Raw genomic sequence first — 18353 nt, 5'->3', positions numbered from 1 at the left:
GGTACTATTTGGTATTAAGTGAGAGACTTACCAGAACCTGGTTCAGCACTGACACTGCTCCCTCCAGGTAGAAGGGAAGAACTACCACCGAGCCCATGAGATCCCCAGGAACTTGTTGTGATGGGAATATGCAGAAACTTGGTTAGTGGAGGTTAAAAGATCTGCATTTCTATTTATGAACTTGTCACCAAATGAGTGTATGTGTTTCCCTGTTCTCAGCCTCCTGTTTTCTCCTCAGGGACACTGACTTCCATGGTATATGAGGGCAGCCTTAGCCAACAATGCTGGGAGTGTGTAGTGGGATTATTAGTGTAGCCTGAGAAAATATGGTACCTGTCATGTCAGGGAAAACAGCTTACTTACTAATGGTGTTGTAGTGAACACCTGTAATCCCAGCACTCAGGAGGATCAAGAGTTTAAGGTTAGCCTAGATTATACAGCAAGATCCTGCTGGCCTGGTTCCCTGCCACTGGTGGGAGTGTGTGTGTCCCTTCCCATGATAAGCACTAAAGAAGGCCTAGGGATGTAATCTTAATTTCTACCAAGTTGCTTGAGGAAGCTGGGGACCACCATGTATGTTGTTAATTTTTTTTCCAGTTATGTAAGGGTTCCTTCAAAAATGTTTATGAAGTGCTTTTAGGTCCACAAATGTGAGGCCATGCACTCTGAGTTCTTCCTTGTTAGCGTCTCCACTTAGACACTGCCCTCCTCTGGCCAGGACCTAGGGATGTAACAGACAGTCTTCAGGGCATGCCCAGCCTGCTCATGGACTGCCTGCTTATCCTGAACACTGCACTCATTTGAGTTTAGCAAGCAGGGCTCAGGTGTTTGCTCTGGGCTGCTGCTCCTTAACTCTTGGAATATCTTTGCAGACAGAGGGATGTCCAGGAAGCCAGAGGACCTGTATGTGCGGCGTCAGACGGCACGTATGAGACTGTCCAAGTATGCGGCATACAACACGTACCACCACTGCGAGCAGTGCCAGCAGTACATGGGCTTCCACCCCCACTACCAGGTAGGCCTTGGGCACTGGCTGGCTCTCCTGCTGGTGCAGCATCACAGCCATGTGCTTATTTCCCTGAGGCTTCCTGATAATATGTGATATTGTCAGGCTAAGGGAAGAGAGTTCTAGAAGCTCTTGCTTCCTGAGTTGCATGCATTCTAGTTTCACCTCATAGGTTGTGAATACATTGTGGACCCTACAGGACAGTGATTCCTCTGTGGTCATCCGGGCATCAGTGGCCAAGACTAGGGTGTTGTTCCTATCTTTAGGCTCTAGAGAATCCAAAAGTTACTTCAATGCTAGCAACACTCACTGAATATTTACTACAGGATCTGGGAATGCAGACACAAATAAATCTTGTTCTCATCCTTTGGGTTCATGGTCTCGGAGGGAGATGGGCATCCGTGTAAGATTTCAGAAGAGCATGAAGCAGGGAGGAGAGTTACGTGGTTGAGGCATAGAGATCACAGAGCTAAGGGAAGAGTTTGCTTTAATGAGTACCTACTGTATGCCAGCAGGAAGCTTATGCCTTTTGCATGCATCAGCCCTTCCCACCATGAATAAGTAAATGGATAAGTTACTGGGCTAGACCTCTGGCCATCTCAGGCTTTGGCTGGCCATCAGGGCACTGTGTTAACACCACACCAGTAATTCATTCATCCTAGCTGGGTTCTTACCTAAGCATCCTCCTCCTCGCCTTACAAATGAAGATGTAGCTTGAACATCCCTCATCAGAAAATCAAGTCATACTAACACGATGCTCAAAATAATTCAGATTTCAAAGCCTTTGTGATTTTAGTCTATAGATGCCCCACTAGAAGAGTACATAGAAATGTTATAAAATCTGGAAGTAAATTCTAATACCTTCGGGATCAAACATTTCAGATACGGGATATTCAACCTTTATAATTCAGGTGGGGTAGAGAAAAGATTTTGAATGATCAGTAGGAATTTGCCAAAGCAGGGGAAAGGGAAATAGCATAAGCAAAAAGGGTTGGGCAGAGTTTCTGGGGATGAGAAATGATCTCAGTAGGGCGTGGCTGGAGTACAGAAGGTGGCCCGAAGAGACAGCCGTGCACTGGGAAGCAGGTAGGGCTCTAGGGAAGGTTCCATCTTGGATGGGCTGTTCCTAGCTTGTTGGTCTTTGCAGAGGACTGCAGGTTAGATATTAATAAATGTATAGACTCCAGTAGTTTAGATTTAAGAGTTTCATCTTAACTCAGACCCAAGGAGGTAAAGCAGGACATAGAAGGTTGGAGAGGTGGGAGCCAGGGAGACCTGCTCATGGTAGGGAATGGAAGACTGTGGTGTCTGGGAAGGCAAGGAGTCCTGCTTATTTGTCCTGTTTACAAAGGGAAGCACCATCAGTCGCTTTAATTAAGCTTGTCTTAGGCTTGGCCACCCAAGGTACAGCAAATGCCTTTTGTAGAACTACATTTTTAAGTACATGACTTCACTATAGATGATACTGGAAATCATTTTTAACAGGTCAAAGTACTAACACTATTCATGTCAGATAAGCAAAGACCATTTCCTACCATATCGGACATGAGATTTTTAAGAATTTACAACCATGTGAAACCATTTTCTCTTCTTTTCCTTCCTTCCTTCCTTCTTTCCTTCCTTCCTTCCTTCCTTTTCATAAGTCACCACATTTCACTGAATTGAATTATTTTTACCATTGGGATAGAGTCAGCTCGGGTAGAAAGAGTTTCTATTTTCTTTACATTGAATTTTAATGCCTTGGTACAGGCGATACGCTCTGACGCATGCCTCAGCCCTTCCCTGCAGTAGCTGTTGCATCTATTGCATGCTAAACTGTTGAAGGCATTCAAACTCGTGACCATTTACCCCAAACAATGCTCTAAAGCTATCATTGGGCATGCTTCCTACTTAACATATTGGGGATTTTCCTACCTAAATATAGAGAATTTTTTTCATATCTTCCTCATGTGCATATAGAAAATTCACAAAACATCAAAATTATAAAAGCAATTTCTCCTGTCTGTATACTCTTGACAATCAGGATACCACGTACCTGTGGTGAGTCTATTTACTTGATTTTTGAACTTTAATAAACCGAAAAGGACTCACATGTTGTAATCACTAGTCACGGCAGTGACCTTCCACAGCAAATTGTTACTCAAAATCAAGGGCATACTCCTTCTTCTCTGCATTAGCGGAAGCCCAGAGCACAGGAGACAGGAAGCAGAGACACCCTGTGTTTAGATGGTGGGGATACTCCTGGCGCATGCTCACTAGGTATGTGGGTCTGGGGTTAGTTAAATGGGAACATGCTTAGGACGGGAAGAGGATCTGGATCCAGGCTGGTGAGGGATGCAGAGGCACTAGCTGCTGTCATCTGATTCTGGCCCCCTTGTCTCTACTTCTTCTCTCTTCTCTTTTGCCCTCTGAGAGTCAGTGTCTGTCTGTCTGTCTCTGACTATGTCTCAGTCTGTCTCTCTGTCTCTCACTCACTCAGTTTCTCTTTTAATGACTCTTCTTCCCATTGCCACCTTTACTATATAGCCCCCAGGTCTAATCCCCTTGCCCCCCAGAAGCCTCTATAGCTCTAGTAGAGCCCCAGTAGGAACAGAAGACAGCATGTGCGGGTCAGCACCTTCTTCTGCAGCTCCTGGCATGGAGGGCAGTCAAGTGGGAAAGACAAAGGCCAGGAGGATCTAAGAGGCTGCCAAAGCCAAGAACAAAAGTAGATGGGGTAGGGGTCCCTCCCAGAAATGAGTGCACACAAACAGTTGTGTGGGGTAGGAAGACAGTGCAGTTAGACTGGGGACAGGAGTGAGCCCAGGCTCTCTGGATGTTAGTTTCTATGTCCATGCAGTGGGATAGTATTCTTGCCTCCTAGGAATGGTGGTCCTTCCCAGGGTAGTTAGTGACAGTTGTTCTGGCACAAGGGTGAATGTATGAAGACATACAAGGTTATTATTTTTCTGTTATAATGCAGCTCTCATGGCTCCAATAAAAGAAAATGCCTCATTAGAATGAAAAAAAAAAAAGAAAGAAAGAAAGAAAGAAAGAAAGAAAGAAAGAAAGAAAGAAAGAAAGCTGGGTTTAATGGCGTAGACTTGTAATTCTAGCTACACAGGTGACTGAGGGAAAAGGATCATAAGTTCATGGCCGGAGGTTGGGGATTTAGCTCAGTGGTAGAGCGCTTGCCTAGCAAGCGCATGGCCCTGGGTTCGGTCCCCAGCTCCGAAAAAAAGAAAAAAAAAAATAAGTTCATGGCCGGCCAGGGCAACTTAGGCATTAACTCAAAAAGTTGAAGATGGCTTAGGGTTGTAGTGTAATGGTAGAGTGCTTGCCTAGTATATGTGAGGGCCTAGGCTTAATATGCCATAAGAAGAAAAATTAAAAGCAAGGTCTAGGGCTGGTATGGTAGATTGTTTTGTTAATTGATTGCCTTGCTAACGTGAAGCCCTGAGTTTGATTTCCAGAACCCACAGAAAGAAAAAACTGGGTGTGGTGTTGGATACTTGTAATCCCAATGCTGGGAGGATAAGCAGGCAGATGCTGGGGTAGCTTGCTTAACTTTGCAGGTTCTAGGCTAATGAAAGAGCTTGTCTCAAAAAAGGAAGGTGTGCAGTGCTTGAAGAGAGACGCCCAAGGTTGTCATCATATATACACACACATGAGCTGCTACACACACACACACACACACACACACACACACACACACACACACCACGAGATCTGCATGAATGCTTTATTTGCTGACCCTTGATGGGTCTCTAGGTCAAATCTCAAGGGCAGAAAGGCTTGGTGACATAAGTGACAGGGAATCAGTGTAGAGCCAGACTCTAGCCCTACCTAGGTGATCTTGGGTGAGCTCACCCAGTAGCCAGCTCTGAGCATCTATGTTCTATGCTATGAGTCTCTTGTACTTCGGGGCAGAGGTGGGTGTGACCCGGGTGTAGTCATGGCCAGGCTGGGCCTGGGTTCTTTTGGGAAGCAAGTTGGACTGTGATGCTAAGCTCTGTGCTCTCCCCTCGCACCCCAGCTCTCTGAGTCCACCCTGCACGTCTTTGCCTTCTCTTGCTCCATGCTAGGAGAGGAGATCCAGCTCCACTTCATCATCCCCAAGTCCAAGGAGTACCACTTTGTCTTCAGCCAACCCGGAGGCCAGCTGGAGAGCATGCGCTTGCCCCTCGTCACAGACAAGGTACTGCCCTGGAGTTCCAGGGGGCCAGGCGATCGCTGAGTTGGGGGCACAGACACATAGCTGCCTTATAGAGTGGAGGGCATTTGGAGAAGGGCGCAGAAATAGTATGGTGACTGAACCTGGGGGACGCTGCTGAAGGTGTGGCCTTGGAAGTCACTCACGCTTGAGCCTTGTGGTAGCACTTGTTATTTATGCTGTCACTTAATATAGCTGAGCCTCGGTTTCCCCGCTGGTGAAAGTGGACAGTGATAATTCATTTTTAAAAGCTTGCTGATGGGCCTGGAGAGTCGTTAGATTCCTTGCCTAACATGTACAAAACCCTGGATTCTCCAGCGTCACACAAACTGAGTGTCGACTCACTCTGTAATCCTAGTACTGGGGAAGTGGAGGCAGGAAGATGAGAATTTCAAGGCTGCATAGGTATTCAAGTCCAATCCAGGCTGTATGAGTCCCATGTCAAAAATAGCAATAGTTGCTGTAAGAGTCCCTTAGAAGAACCAACATGAGGTGACCACAAGACCTGGAGCACACCACATGTTGGTGAGATGTCCACCCTTCTGTTCTTTAATGTTTGGTCATGAAATGTTAGGCTAGGTTAGGCTGAAGTAGAAGGAATGGGAGACAGATTCCAAGACTCCCTCAAGACCTTTCCCCCCAACGTCCACAAAGACTAACCCATAGCCAGTGGTGTTTTCTCTCTCCTCTTCTCTTTCCTCATGTAATTTTGCAGGGAAAAATACCCTCAGCATCTCACCATTCCTCCCATAAACAGTTCAGGGCAGGTTTATAAACGTGTCCTCACCATCTCTCCCCTATCGAGATGTTCCTCGTAAGGTTCCTGGCTTCCCAGATCCATCCTGACAACCTAGGGATCAATGTTATTTACCAGCCCCTGTCAATCGACATGAATAGGAAACATTGCTCCTGCTCCTTCACTGTCCTGACTCCTACCAGCTGTCAGTCAAGCTGGACTTGACCTTGCCAACCCAGCAGTTGGTTGCCAACAAGGCAGATCTCTGTACAGCACCGAGGGGTCTTGGCTGCTAAGACATCTCAACCCTGGGATGTGGTGTTGCTGTGGCCTTGTTGTTGGTATACCAGACAAGATTGTTCTGGACTCGGCTCACTCTCCCAGCCTCCCAGCGGTATCCACAAACACATTGTGTATGTAGTAGGTGCTTTGAGGAATTCAGAGGCAGCATGAACCCTAGCTCAGTCAGAGTTGCTTCTTGAACAAACAGCCAAAAGAGAGTTGTTGACATGAGACATTACCACTCCCAAGTGTTGTATCTAGGCTTCACGGGATGTCAGAGTCCATAGTGAGTGGAGTGTTTGAGCATACAGGAATAACAGCTGCCAAGACCAGATTGCACTGAGATGACAATGGGTTTGGTTAGCTGATGGCTACCAATTAGGTCTTATTGTATAGCACCCATTCCTGAACCAGGCAATATTTGGCCTCTCATTCTGAGGCCTGCAGTGAGGTTTGGACGAATGGGTATTCTGAATTCGATCACATGTAGCCTTGTGTCTGGGTTAGCAATCACTGGGTGACAGCCAGTCAGAGGCATGTGTCTAGAGTGGTATCACTGGGATGTGCTTCTCTACCTTGTACAGCTCTGAGCCCCAGCAGGCGAGCCCAGAAAATCGTGGGCACAATCTGAGAAGACACATTCTGCTAGGCCAGGCTCCACACTGGGACAGCATAATTTTCCCCACGTTTTATCAGCTGTGTCCAGTCACAATGCTCTCTCTCAGATTAGCAATGACTGCCTCTTTCCACGGAAGATGTGAGAATTGGTGAGGAGTTATGCCAACATTTAAATATACTTTCCTTCACTCTTCCACTACTTTGCAGAGTTATGAGCACATCAAAAGCCCGACCTTCACCCCAACGACAGGCCGGCATGAGCACGGGCTCTTTAATTTGTACCATGCAATGGATGGAGCCAACCATCTACACGTGCTGGTGGTCAAGGAGTATGAAATGGCCATTTATAAGAAGTACTGGCCCAACCACATCATGCTTGTCCTCCCAAGCATCTTTAACAGTGCTGGAGTCGGTAGGTGACTTTGGCACATTGCCAGGTATGGTTTCTGTGGACAAAGACTCAGGAGGATGTCTTAGAGGGAGAGAGCTGAATGGTTGACATCAAATTCTTTGCTTGTGCGATGACCAAGCTTATGGGTTTGAGCGTGCATGTACAGATGTGTACCAGTGCACAAGCATGTGTGTGGAGGCTAGAGGACTACTCTGGTGTCATTCCCCAGAAGTAGTCCACCTTGGTTTTTGAAACTAGGTTTCTCATTGCCTGGATCTGTTGGCCTCTGCCTCCTCAGTGCTGGATTATGCACACAGCTCACTCTACCCCCATACCCACCTTTTTAAAAACCATGGGTCCTGGGGCTCAAATTCGGGTCTTTGTGCTTGCAAGACAAGTACTTTATCAACTGAGATAGCTCTTAGCCTCCATGTTAGAATTTTCATATGAATATCCTTTAAAAAAAGTTTGGTTATTCATTTAACTAATTTCCTCAGCTGTTAGAAAAAGAACAAATGCATATATAAACTACAGAAGGGGGTTTCCTTGGTGGTGGTCAGTGGTCACTGGAAGGGAAATATGTGATTTTGTGTCCGGTTTGTCCGGTGTGGGCTCTATCTCGTGTGTGTGGGTTTAGGATGGGACCCTGAGTGATGTCACTTGGCCATCGCAGGGGCTGCCCACTTCCTGATCAAAGAGCTGTGCTACCACAACCTGGAGCTGGAGAGGAACCGGCAGGAGGAGCTGGGGGTCAAGCCTCAGGACATCTGGCCCTTCATCGTCATCTCTGATGACTCCTGTGTGATGTGGAATGTTGCAGACGTGGACTGTGCTGGAGAACGGAGCAGGTGAGGTACCCTGGGCACACTTTCCCCTTCACTCAGAGCAGTGTGAAACGCAGTGATGGGCAGTCCCCTCTCAGCCTTGGGGGCCACAGTGCGCCGTTCAGAACAGAAAGCCAGGGCTCTGTGAATGGCAGAAGTGGATCCGATTCTTTGGTTTTTAAAAATTATTAATGAGAAAAAATTATTAATGAGATATGTAATACATACAAGACGTAAGGGCTGGAAAGGTGGCTTAGCCATGAAGATTACTTATTGATGGAGTTCAGGTCCCACATAACAAGAAAGCCATTCAGCAAATGCCTGTAACTTTCAGTCTAAGGATTCATATGATTCCCACATGGACACAAATATATGCATTCAAGTATACACAAGACAAAAATGTATAAAATGAATATTTAAAAAACAAAAACAGACAACATATACTTAGTGGGATACACACACATAAAGCAAAGTATAACATGTATACGATTTTTTTTTCACAAATCAAACATACCTAGTTAGCTAGCCCCCTATCAATAAATGGACATTGGTAGTCTCCCAAGACGTTCCTCAGGTTGTACTCTGGCCCTTATCCCACCCCTAAATCCTTTACTCTTCGCACTGGTTTTGCTTGTGACCTTCAGCAAGCAGCTAAATCTTGTGGAGTTCTAGGTTTCTCATCTTGGAAGGCTTTCAGTCTCTAGGTTAGAGTTCATTATAAAGATGAACTAAACCATCGTCTATATGTGGGCTCATATAGACTATATGACTATATAGTTTGACTATGGTCTGCACATAGAAGTAATAGTAAACGTGAAATACTTGCTAGGATACCTGGTGCCCCCTTGGTGGACGGTGCTGGGTTCAGTCCATATCAGGCCTGTCTAACACCCCATGCATGCAGTTAGGAAGCCATACCCTGGTTGCCTTTCTCTTGTCTGCTTGTCATCCAAGGACCCTGGCCTCTCTCCTCCCAACAGGGAGTTTTCTTGGTCAGAGAGGAATGTCTCTCTGAAACACATCATGCAGCACATTGAGGCGTCCCCTAACATCACACACTACGCCCTGATCGGCATGCGGAAGTGGGCCAGCAAGACCCGGAGCCGTGAGGTGCAGGAGCCTTTTTCCCGATGCCACGTGCATGACTTCATCATCCTCAACGTAGACTTGACCCAGAATGTACAGTACAACCAGAATCGGTGAGTACGGGGTCCTTGGAGTATGGGGGGAGCTGGCCTCACAGGATGCAGCCTCAGGTAAGCCTGGCAGACCCTCCTCCCCTGCACCTGCAGCTCTGTGCTGTTGCCATGGCAATTATGACCAAAGCAACTGGAGGAAGGAAAGGCTTATTTGGCTTGGAGTTTGACAGTGAAGTCCACCATGGTGGGGAAGGCATGGTGGCAAGAGGGTGAGGCAGTTGGTCACGTGGCCTTCCTGGTCAGGAAGCACAGAGAGATGAGAACTGGCACTAACCTCACTGTCTCTTTATTTGGCATGCTAGCCCAGGCCATGAGATGACGCTGCTCACAGATAGGGTGGTTTTCCCATCCCAATGAACACAGTCTACAAACTCCCTCAGAGACCTGCCCAGAGTCCTGTTTCCATGGTGACTCTTAACACCTATCTATCATGTTGATGATCAACACAGCCACTAGAACACCACAACACTGGCCATCCTTAGATGATGTATGCTTGTTCTAAGTTCATATAGAGTTATTCAACTCCATTTCTTCATTCATAGATACTTTCCTTAGTGAGCTACCTTGTGCTGGGTGTTTCTTTTGCTTGGGCTTCCTTACCAAATAAGTCACTTTTTAAATAACCTTGCCACCTGTCTCAGTTAGGGTTTCACTGCTGTGAACAAACTCAATGACCAAGGCAACTCTTACAAGGACAACACTTAACTGGGGCTGGCTTCCAGTTTCGGGGGTTCCGTCCATTATCACCATGGTGGGAGCATGGCAGTGTGCAAGCAGACATGGTGCTGGAGAGATATCTGAGAGTTCTATATCTAGATGGGCAGGCAGCAGAAACAGAGAAACACCAGGCCTGGCTTGAGCATTTGAAACCCCAGTGACATAATTTCTTCAGCAGGGCCACACCTACCAAAAAAGCCACACCTCCTAAACCTTTTCAAGTAGTACTATTCTCTACTAAATAAGCATTTGTACCTATGAGCCTGTGGGGGCCATTCCTAGTAAAACCATCATACCATCAAAGAAACGCCTACTATTTTTATACCCTGGGTTGTGATTGTTTCTTTTTTAACAGTTGAGTAGAGGCCTGGGAATCTTGCTTGCCTAGCACACTTGAAGGCCTGAATTTGATCCCCAGTAGCACATAAACTATACACAGTCCCAACTCTGGGGAGGTGGAGGCAGGAGGATCAGAAATATGAGGTCACCCTTGCTGCGTCGTGAATTCATGCTAGGAGAGTGGGGGTGCAGGAACGAGGTCATTTTCTCTGCTGGCTGAAGAATTGAAAGGTAGTAATGAAGTCATTGGAAATCTCGGAGAACCCCAGCAATGCCATCATAGGATACTGGGGGCAATCAGTATCCCCTCCTGGGGTTCTTAGTCTCATTAATACACAGAATGTACGAGCAGATGCAAGTGAAGGCTTGGGCACAAAGATAGACTCAAATGGAAACTTGAGGTTAGCTAGAGTTTCAAAGGAAGACCTGAAGGCACACAAGATGTAAATCTCAGAGGATGGAGAAGAGCTGGGGTGGAGGCCCGTCACCTGGCTGCAGACAGCCAAACTGTAGGCAGCAAGGAGCAGCCTTGTGTGTGTTAGTTAGGTAGTTTAAAGGCATAGTCACTGTGCACACAGACACACAGAGACACACACAGAGACTCTCTGTCTTTCTAGCTCTCTCTTTCTCTCTCTGCCTTTCTCTCTCTCTCTCTCTCTCTCTCTCTGTCTCTCTCTGGCTCTCTCTCTCTCTCTCTCTCTCTCTCTCTCTCTCTCTCTCTCTACACACACACACACACACACACACACACACACACACACACACACACACACACACACACACACACACAGAGCATGCTTAGGCCCTGGCTACCATCTAAAAGAAAAGAACAGAAGCAGAAGAAATAGTTATGCCTTTCTGGGTCAGGGCTCTGAAAAGGCAGGTAGACCCAGCGGAACCTCACAGTAGCTCATAGGGACTCAACCAGAGATCCATTAGTCTGGAAGGGAAAAGAATATCAAAGTGAACCTGCTTTCCTAGGGGTGGTCCCATCACCTGATCACCTCCCCCCACCCCAATTAACTCTTTAAGGGAGGAGACAAGAATATGTCTCCACCTAGAGGTAGATCCCATTATTTACCGTAACGTATACTTGGTAGCCCTGATGATGGGTTGTCTGGGGGCATGGGAGCTGTGCCCAGTCAGACCCGCTCCTCCTCTGGCTCTGAGCAGGTTTACATGTGACGACGTAGACTTCAACCTTCGCGTGCACAGTGCTGGCCTCCTGCTCTGCCGGTTCAATCGCTTCAGCGTCATGAAGAAGCAGATTGCCGTGGGTGGGCACCGGTCCTTCCACATCACATCCAAGGTGAGTGTAGTAGCTCTGACAGGCAGGTGCTCAGGCCAAACCCAAGTTCCTCAGGTATCAAAGCTGAGAGGAGGAGCCTGAGGATGGAGGGTGATGGCTCATCATTTAAGGGAGTCAGAGCATGGGGCACCTAGGACCAAGCCTTGGGAGCTACTCTCCACTCTAACATTACATAGCATCGAGTGAGACGCTACAAAGTACAAGACCACAAGCGAGCTTTTCCTTGCACTCCCGTGCGCCCACCCAGGCAGGGGATAACACACTAGACTTTTCTCCACACTACTGGATAGCCCTGACCTAAAGAACGGTCAGCTTCACACACCTGGCTAGCCAACTCAGTGGCTACATTTGCTCAGGAGCCAGGGTCCAGTGAGAGAGATGTGTGTGGCTACACTTGTCCTAGCTGAGCAGACCCAGATATTGAAGAAAAACCAAAGCAGATACCCCACATAAAGCAAGGTAAGCTGGCCAACCCTTGCCTGAAGGTCCCTCGGGGTCTCATTTATGCCTTGTCTATCTTGAATCTTGTCCTGATGTGTGACATCAAGGTGTCCTTTCCCAGAGTCTGTCTGTCCTTCCTAGTCTCCACCAACTCCTTGCAAATCGACCTAACCTGAGCTGGATCCAGATAACAGTTCTTTCTCAGAGAACAAAAGCCCAACTCAGATTAGAAGGACTTTCAAGTGTGAGGCCTGTTCTACTCCCAAACTTGAAAACCAATGAGTTAAGCCACTACCACTTGATTTTTAAAAAATTGAGTGTGTTACACTTGTTTAACTTAGACTGGGAACTTCCCACCAAAGACCCTGATGTGCCTTTCAGATTCTCAATTTCTTTTATTTTCCCATTGTTGCTTTTAAAGCTCTTAGGTTTGAGTGTGTGTGTGTATATGTGTGTGTGTGTGTGTGTGTGTGTGTGTGTGTGTATGTAGTGGGTGTATGCACGTGTGCTCATGTGAACTACAGTACACATGCAAAGGTCAGAAGACAACTCTCCTTCCACAATATTGGTCTTGGGAACTTAACTCAGGTCCTCAAGCTTGGCAGTAAGTTCCCTCACTTGCTGAACCAGCCCTAGGTTTTTATTATTATTATTATTATTATTATTATTATTATTATTATTATTATTATTATTGTTATAGATATTTATCCTAGTTTAATTGCATGTTGGTTAAATATAGGGAAGCTACTGCTATATTTTAACATTTTTTCATGTTGCCGAAATCACTTATTTTCATTTATTTTGTTAGATGTAATCTAGGCACCTAGTAGTCCCTTCTCTCTCAGGTATGCAGCTGAGGAAGAAGTCAGCCATACCCACTGAGGCCCCACTATTAGAAGCACCATGGAGCTGAAGGAAATGTCACAGGGTGACCTAATGTAACAGCCGGGTGATGAAGAATCTATGGAGAAAGAAGCATAGGGCACCAGGAAGTACAGCAGAAAATAGAAGTTTCTGTGACTGGCCATACGAAACATTTAGACTTTGCTGTAAGAGTGGCAAGAAGCCAAAGTCCCAAGGATGATGTGGCATGGCCAGGCTTAGTCCAAAAAACAGCCCTGTTTGTCTGATACAAGTTCACTATGTGAGCTAGCTTTTGTGACCTGTAGGAGAATGGCTAATGGAGCAGCTTAAGGTAGAAAGACTTCTTTCGGGGATTTCAGTAGTGGGATTGCCGTAGTGGAGATGGCAGGGTGGAGGGTTCAGCCTGTGGTGGTGGGAGTGCGTGATGGAACCATGCATACGGTGGTGGGCCATGATGTAGATAGAGTAGGGCAGCTAGGGGCTGGGATAGCCTTTAAAGTCCTGCTCCTAGGATCTACTTCTATCAGCTGGGTACTACTTCCTGAAAGCTCCACTCCCTCCCCAAACAAGGCCACCAGGCAGGGAATGAATCCTCAAAACAGCCAGAGAGGGCATTACAGAGTAAAACTATAGCAGAACCATTAACGATTTCCAGCAGAGGTCCTGGTTTGGGATTTGTTTCCTTTATTGAGCAGTCCCTGGCCACAGTAAGGAAACCGTCCTGGTGGTGGAGTAGGGGCTTGTGGGTAGATGGCTGGACAGTAAGGTGCAAGGGTTGTAGGGGAGATTTGGGAGTCAGGGAGAATCTGGTTTCCTCTGGAGCAGTGGTTCTCAGCCTTCCTAAGGCTGTGACCCTTTGTTCCTCAGGTTGTGGCGACCTCCCAATCATAAAATTATTATCATTGCTACTTTAAAACTGTAATTTTGCTTCTGTTATGAATTTTAATGTAACTATTTTTGGAGATAGTTTGCCAAAGGGATCACGACCCACAGGTTGAGAATCAATGCTTGGAATGCTTCTGTGGCCTAGGCTCTGAAGAAGAGTTCCCAGGGCCCACAAGTGCTTTTGTTTTCTCTGTACTAATTTTCTCCATGGAATGATCAGGGTGTATAAATCAATGTGATCTCATTAGTCAGTTTTTACAGGTTCATTTTAGCAAAGTGTGTGTGTGTGTGTGTGTGTGTGTGTGTGTGTGTGTGTGTGTGTTTGCGTGACACACATGTGTCAGCATGCAAGTGAAGCTGGATGTTGAAGGTTGATGTTGGAGGTCTTCGACTACTGCTCTCTTGCTTATCCTTTGAGATGCTCTGTAGCACTGAACTCCCTGATTGGCCCGTGGGCTCCAGGGAGACTCCCTGACTCTGGCCCTCTCCCAGCCCCGAGGTTACAGATATATGTGAACATACCTGGCTTTTACATGGGTGCCAGGGATCTGAGCTCAAGACACAGCAAGCTCTTTACCTGAGACATGGCTGAAGCCTGTCCTCTTCCTGGCAGGTGGCTGACAGCTCTGTGGCCATTGTGCCTTCCCAGTACATCTGTGCCCCGGACAGTAAGCACACATTCCTGGCAGCTCCAGCCCAGCTCCTGCTGGAGAAGTTCCTCCAGTATCACAGCCACCGCTTCTTCCCACTGTCTCTGAAGAACCACAGCCACCCCGTGTTGTCTGTAGACTGCTACCTTAACCTGGGGCCTCAGGTAACTGACTGACTCAGCTTGGAATCCATAGACCAGACGGCCGAATACCAGGAGTTCGAATCATAATTAGTGTCCCTCAGGATCCATGGAGATCAGCCTGGGATTCCATGGGTAATGGGAATTTGCATGTGTTCACATCCCTTGCGTAAGGTGGTGTTACATTAACATTACTCATCATGTTACATTAATATTACTCATCGCCTCTACATGACCTATATCCATCACTGCGTATGTGTTCTGTACATAGTCGTACTGCATTGTTTAATGAAACAGGGATGCAGAGGTCTGTACACGCACAATACAGATTCACTTCTTCAAATACTTTTGACCTGTGGTTGACTGAATCTATGGCTATGGAGGGGACCTATGGATCCTGAGGCCCTACCTGTACTTAATCCTTCATCACAGATGCTCATCCTGCTTGACCGCTGTCAAAATTGAGGCAGAGGGTCCTGTGTTAGTCAAATGAAATTTAGGAATCAAAGCCAAGTGATGGCAAGGCATTCCTGACTCAAATCAATTTATGGGTAAGATAGATTGAAACGAACCTTCCAGACCCTGTTTTGAAAGGATGTGATTTGGAAATTTGATGGCTGTCTTTATCCCAAGCACCAGGTACTTGTGAGATTTCAGTCCCACTGTGATCTAGTGCTTCCTAGAAGATAATGCTTCTCCCGGTCTCCTTCTCTTTCAGATTTCTGTTTGTTATGTGAGCTCCAGGCCCCACTCCTTAAACGTCAGCTGCTCTGACATGATGTTCAGCGGGCTCCTGCTGTACCTCTGCGACTCTTTTGTGGGGGCTAGCTTCTTGAAGAAGTTCCATTTTCTGAAAGGTACTCTACACTCCTAGCCTGGACCTGGATTTGATTGGCCACTGTCACCTGGAGTCTCTGATGACAGGGCCTTAGGCCTGATACTTTTTTGGCCAGTGGATAAGCTGAAGCTCAGAGGAGAGTGACAGCCTCAATTCTCAAAGGATCAGAAAGCTGGGACTGAACCCCAAGTTCATTCTCTTTTATCTGTTCAGTAGAGAAAAGACTTTTTTTGGGGGGGACGACAGGGATTTCTTTTGTCTCTGTTCTTCTCCCACCTCTGTCCCCATGTCCTTTATGTTGGTGCCTAGGGCCCTCAGAGGCTTCTGCGAGGTGCAGATACCGTGTGACAACCTTCACTTCTCCAGTTTTTCTCCTTTTCTTATTAGTGGTTGACACTGGAAATGGCTTGTACACAAGCACTTGTCAACCTGGGATTCCAGGCCTGCCCCATTTCCTTGCTGGTGCTCCGTGTGTACCTTGCCTGTTTTCCTTCCCTCTCATTTGTTTAATTAGCAAGAGTAGGGGGTCAAGGCTTTGCTCTCAGAAACAACACTCTAACAACTTGTCTAGCTTGTGACCTGGGGACTCCAAGAGCCTAGGTTAGCTAAGAATGTGCTCCCCCTCCCCCAAATGGTAAACCTACTTAAAATGTTGAGGTAGGGCATTTTGGATTAAAAAACAAAACAAAACAAAACCTTGGTTATTCAGAACTTTGTAAGTGTAAGCAAAATGATGTCTCAATGTGGAAAGGTTGGATTCCTGCCAGGCGTAAAAGGATGATTGAACACACGTAAGGAGGGAGGAAGAGAGAGCTGGCAGATAGATGGAGTGCTGTAGGCTGGGAGCTATGTGGGTGGAGAATTCCTATGGCTGGGTGTGTAGCAAAGGTGGGAGCTGCCCAAGGTCCACATGATTGGGAAACTGGGCTGAACTGAGATAGATGGTAGCATGAGAACCCAGGGCTAGAGCTGAGAGTACTTGAGTTGGGATCAAGCCGCCCCATCTCTCCTCCCCTTCTTTCCGTCTTCTCCATTCTCCTTTTCTGCTCCTGTCTCATCTTCCTGGCAAACCTGCCTACCATCCATGTTGCTGAGATTATGAGTCATTCAGAAAGGAACAGAGGCCACTGGGCACCTGGCATTCCCACCCAGCTGTTTGGTTGTTGTGAGTAGGATCCCCGAATGCCTCTCTTGGGAGAACTCACCCTTCTCTCTCCTTGCCTCTCAAGGAGCCACCTTGTGTGTGATCTGCCAAGACCGGAACTCGCTTCGACAGACGGTGGTCCGCCTGGAGCTGGAAGAGGAGTGGCAGTTCCGGCTGCGGGATGAGTTCCAGACAGCCAATGCCAAGGAAGACAGGCCACTCTTTTTCCTCACTGCACGACACATCTGAGAGACACAGACGCCGGCAGAGCTCCCGAGAGTGTGAGGTCATCAGGACCCACCTGCCACTGAGGCTAGCGAAGGTGCCAGTCTAAGGGGTGTAAGAACTCCAGCGTACCCAGAGATGGCCATGCACAGCCTCTTGTGACACATGTCACAATGTCCTGTGGCAGATAATGACTTAGAGCCACAGGCAGGAGTCCTTGATAGGCAGGCCTGAAAACCAAAGACTACTGTGTTCTGGGCTGGACCGCATGCCCTGAGCTATCCTGAAGTCCGTTATATGCAGAATGAAGTTTCGCTAAGTCTGCTGTCATCCATATGCTTCCGTGGACAAACTCGATTTGCTCTAGAGAACCTTGGGTTGTCGGGTCACGGTGCCTGTGACTACGATTTCACAAAGTAGGTTTCCTATGACTCCCTACAGAGCAATATTCCAAAGGAACATTTTAACTGTAAAGGCTGGCGACAAGAAGACAAAAGAGCAGATCATTTTAATAAGAATTATTTAATCACCTACAAGTTTACTTTGCAGGAGCTAGCCCAAAGGCATCAAATTTAATATGATTAAAATGAATTGCTTTACCTTAGAAACGATGTGACTCTATTCAAATAGTATGGGGTAAATACCCTACCTCTTATAAAGGGCAAAATGGAGAAGAAGTTTTCTTACAAACCAAAAGGGCTTTAGGGAGGAAATTAGGGTTGTAGCTGTGGACTGAAGAGTTGCCTTCCAAAGGAAAGAGGACCACGTTGCTTACATGATTAAAAAATAAGAAAAACCAAAGGGATACAGGAGACAATGAAAAGAGCTGGAGCAATGGCTCGGCTGTGTAAATTCAATCCTGAGGACTGTGTGTGCTGGTCAATCCTGAGGACTGTGTGTGCTGGTCAATCCTGGGGACTGTGTGTGCTGGTCAATCCTGAGGACTGTGTGTGCTGGTCAATCCTGAGGACTGTGTGTGCTGGTCAATCCTGTCTGTGTGTGCTGGTCAATCCTGGGGACTGAAATTCGGATGTCACCACACACTAACAAGCCACATATTCTGCAAATGCCTGTAATTCCAGCCCTGAGAGATTTGATGCTTTCTTCTGTCCTCTGTGTATACTCAGGTGTGGCGCATGAGTGTGTTCTCTCTCTCTCTCTCTCTCTCTCTCTCTCTCTCTCTCTCTCTCTCTCTCTCTCTCAAAACAAACAAACAAACAAACAAACAAACAAAAAACCAGTTAAGAACAAAATTTGTAATTTGTAATTTGAAGTTCACTTTTCAGTGAGATCAACCCGTGTTCTCTTACTCATCTTGGTTCATTTAGGGATCATCTTGGTTCATTTAGGGATAGTCTGGGCTTCTCAGAAAATGTGGAACCGGAGAGAAACAAGTGGCTGTGCGTTAATTACTGTGACGGTGTTTAAGTCGGTGCCACCTGTTAGCCTGTTGGTGTCTGGTTTTCCTGAATCCTTGAATGAAAGATGAATAGATTAGAATGCAGAGAACTCAGACTTTGGGAAGAAGCAGGACCACAATTCAAACCCCACGG

General features: G+C 46.8%; 1 protein-coding gene across 1 annotated transcript in view; it reads left to right on the top strand.

Annotated features, from left to right (window-relative positions):
• Greb1 (growth regulating estrogen receptor binding 1) overlaps positions 1-17669 on the top strand; it is an 86828-nt gene extending 69159 nt beyond the window's left edge. Inside the window, exons 25-33 of the mRNA XM_032907497.1 lie at positions 873-1015; positions 5022-5183; positions 7042-7246; positions 7899-8073; positions 9030-9248; positions 11478-11613; positions 14417-14617; positions 15312-15450; positions 16661-17669. Of these exons, the coding sequence (XP_032763388.1) occupies positions 873-1015; positions 5022-5183; positions 7042-7246; positions 7899-8073; positions 9030-9248; positions 11478-11613; positions 14417-14617; positions 15312-15450; positions 16661-16824 (1544 nt within the window). The 3' untranslated portion in view covers positions 16825-17669. The remainder of the gene's footprint in view (positions 1-872; positions 1016-5021; positions 5184-7041; positions 7247-7898; positions 8074-9029; positions 9249-11477; positions 11614-14416; positions 14618-15311; positions 15451-16660) is intronic.
• The last annotated feature ends 684 nt before the right edge of the window (positions 17670-18353 follow it).

This window comes from Rattus rattus, chromosome 7, assembly GCF_011064425.1.
Source record: "Rattus rattus isolate New Zealand chromosome 7, Rrattus_CSIRO_v1, whole genome shotgun sequence".
Taxonomy (NCBI): domain Eukaryota; kingdom Metazoa; phylum Chordata; class Mammalia; order Rodentia; family Muridae; genus Rattus; species Rattus rattus.
Note: the sequence above shows the minus strand (reverse complement) of the source record. Positions and strands in the feature narration are given on the sequence as shown.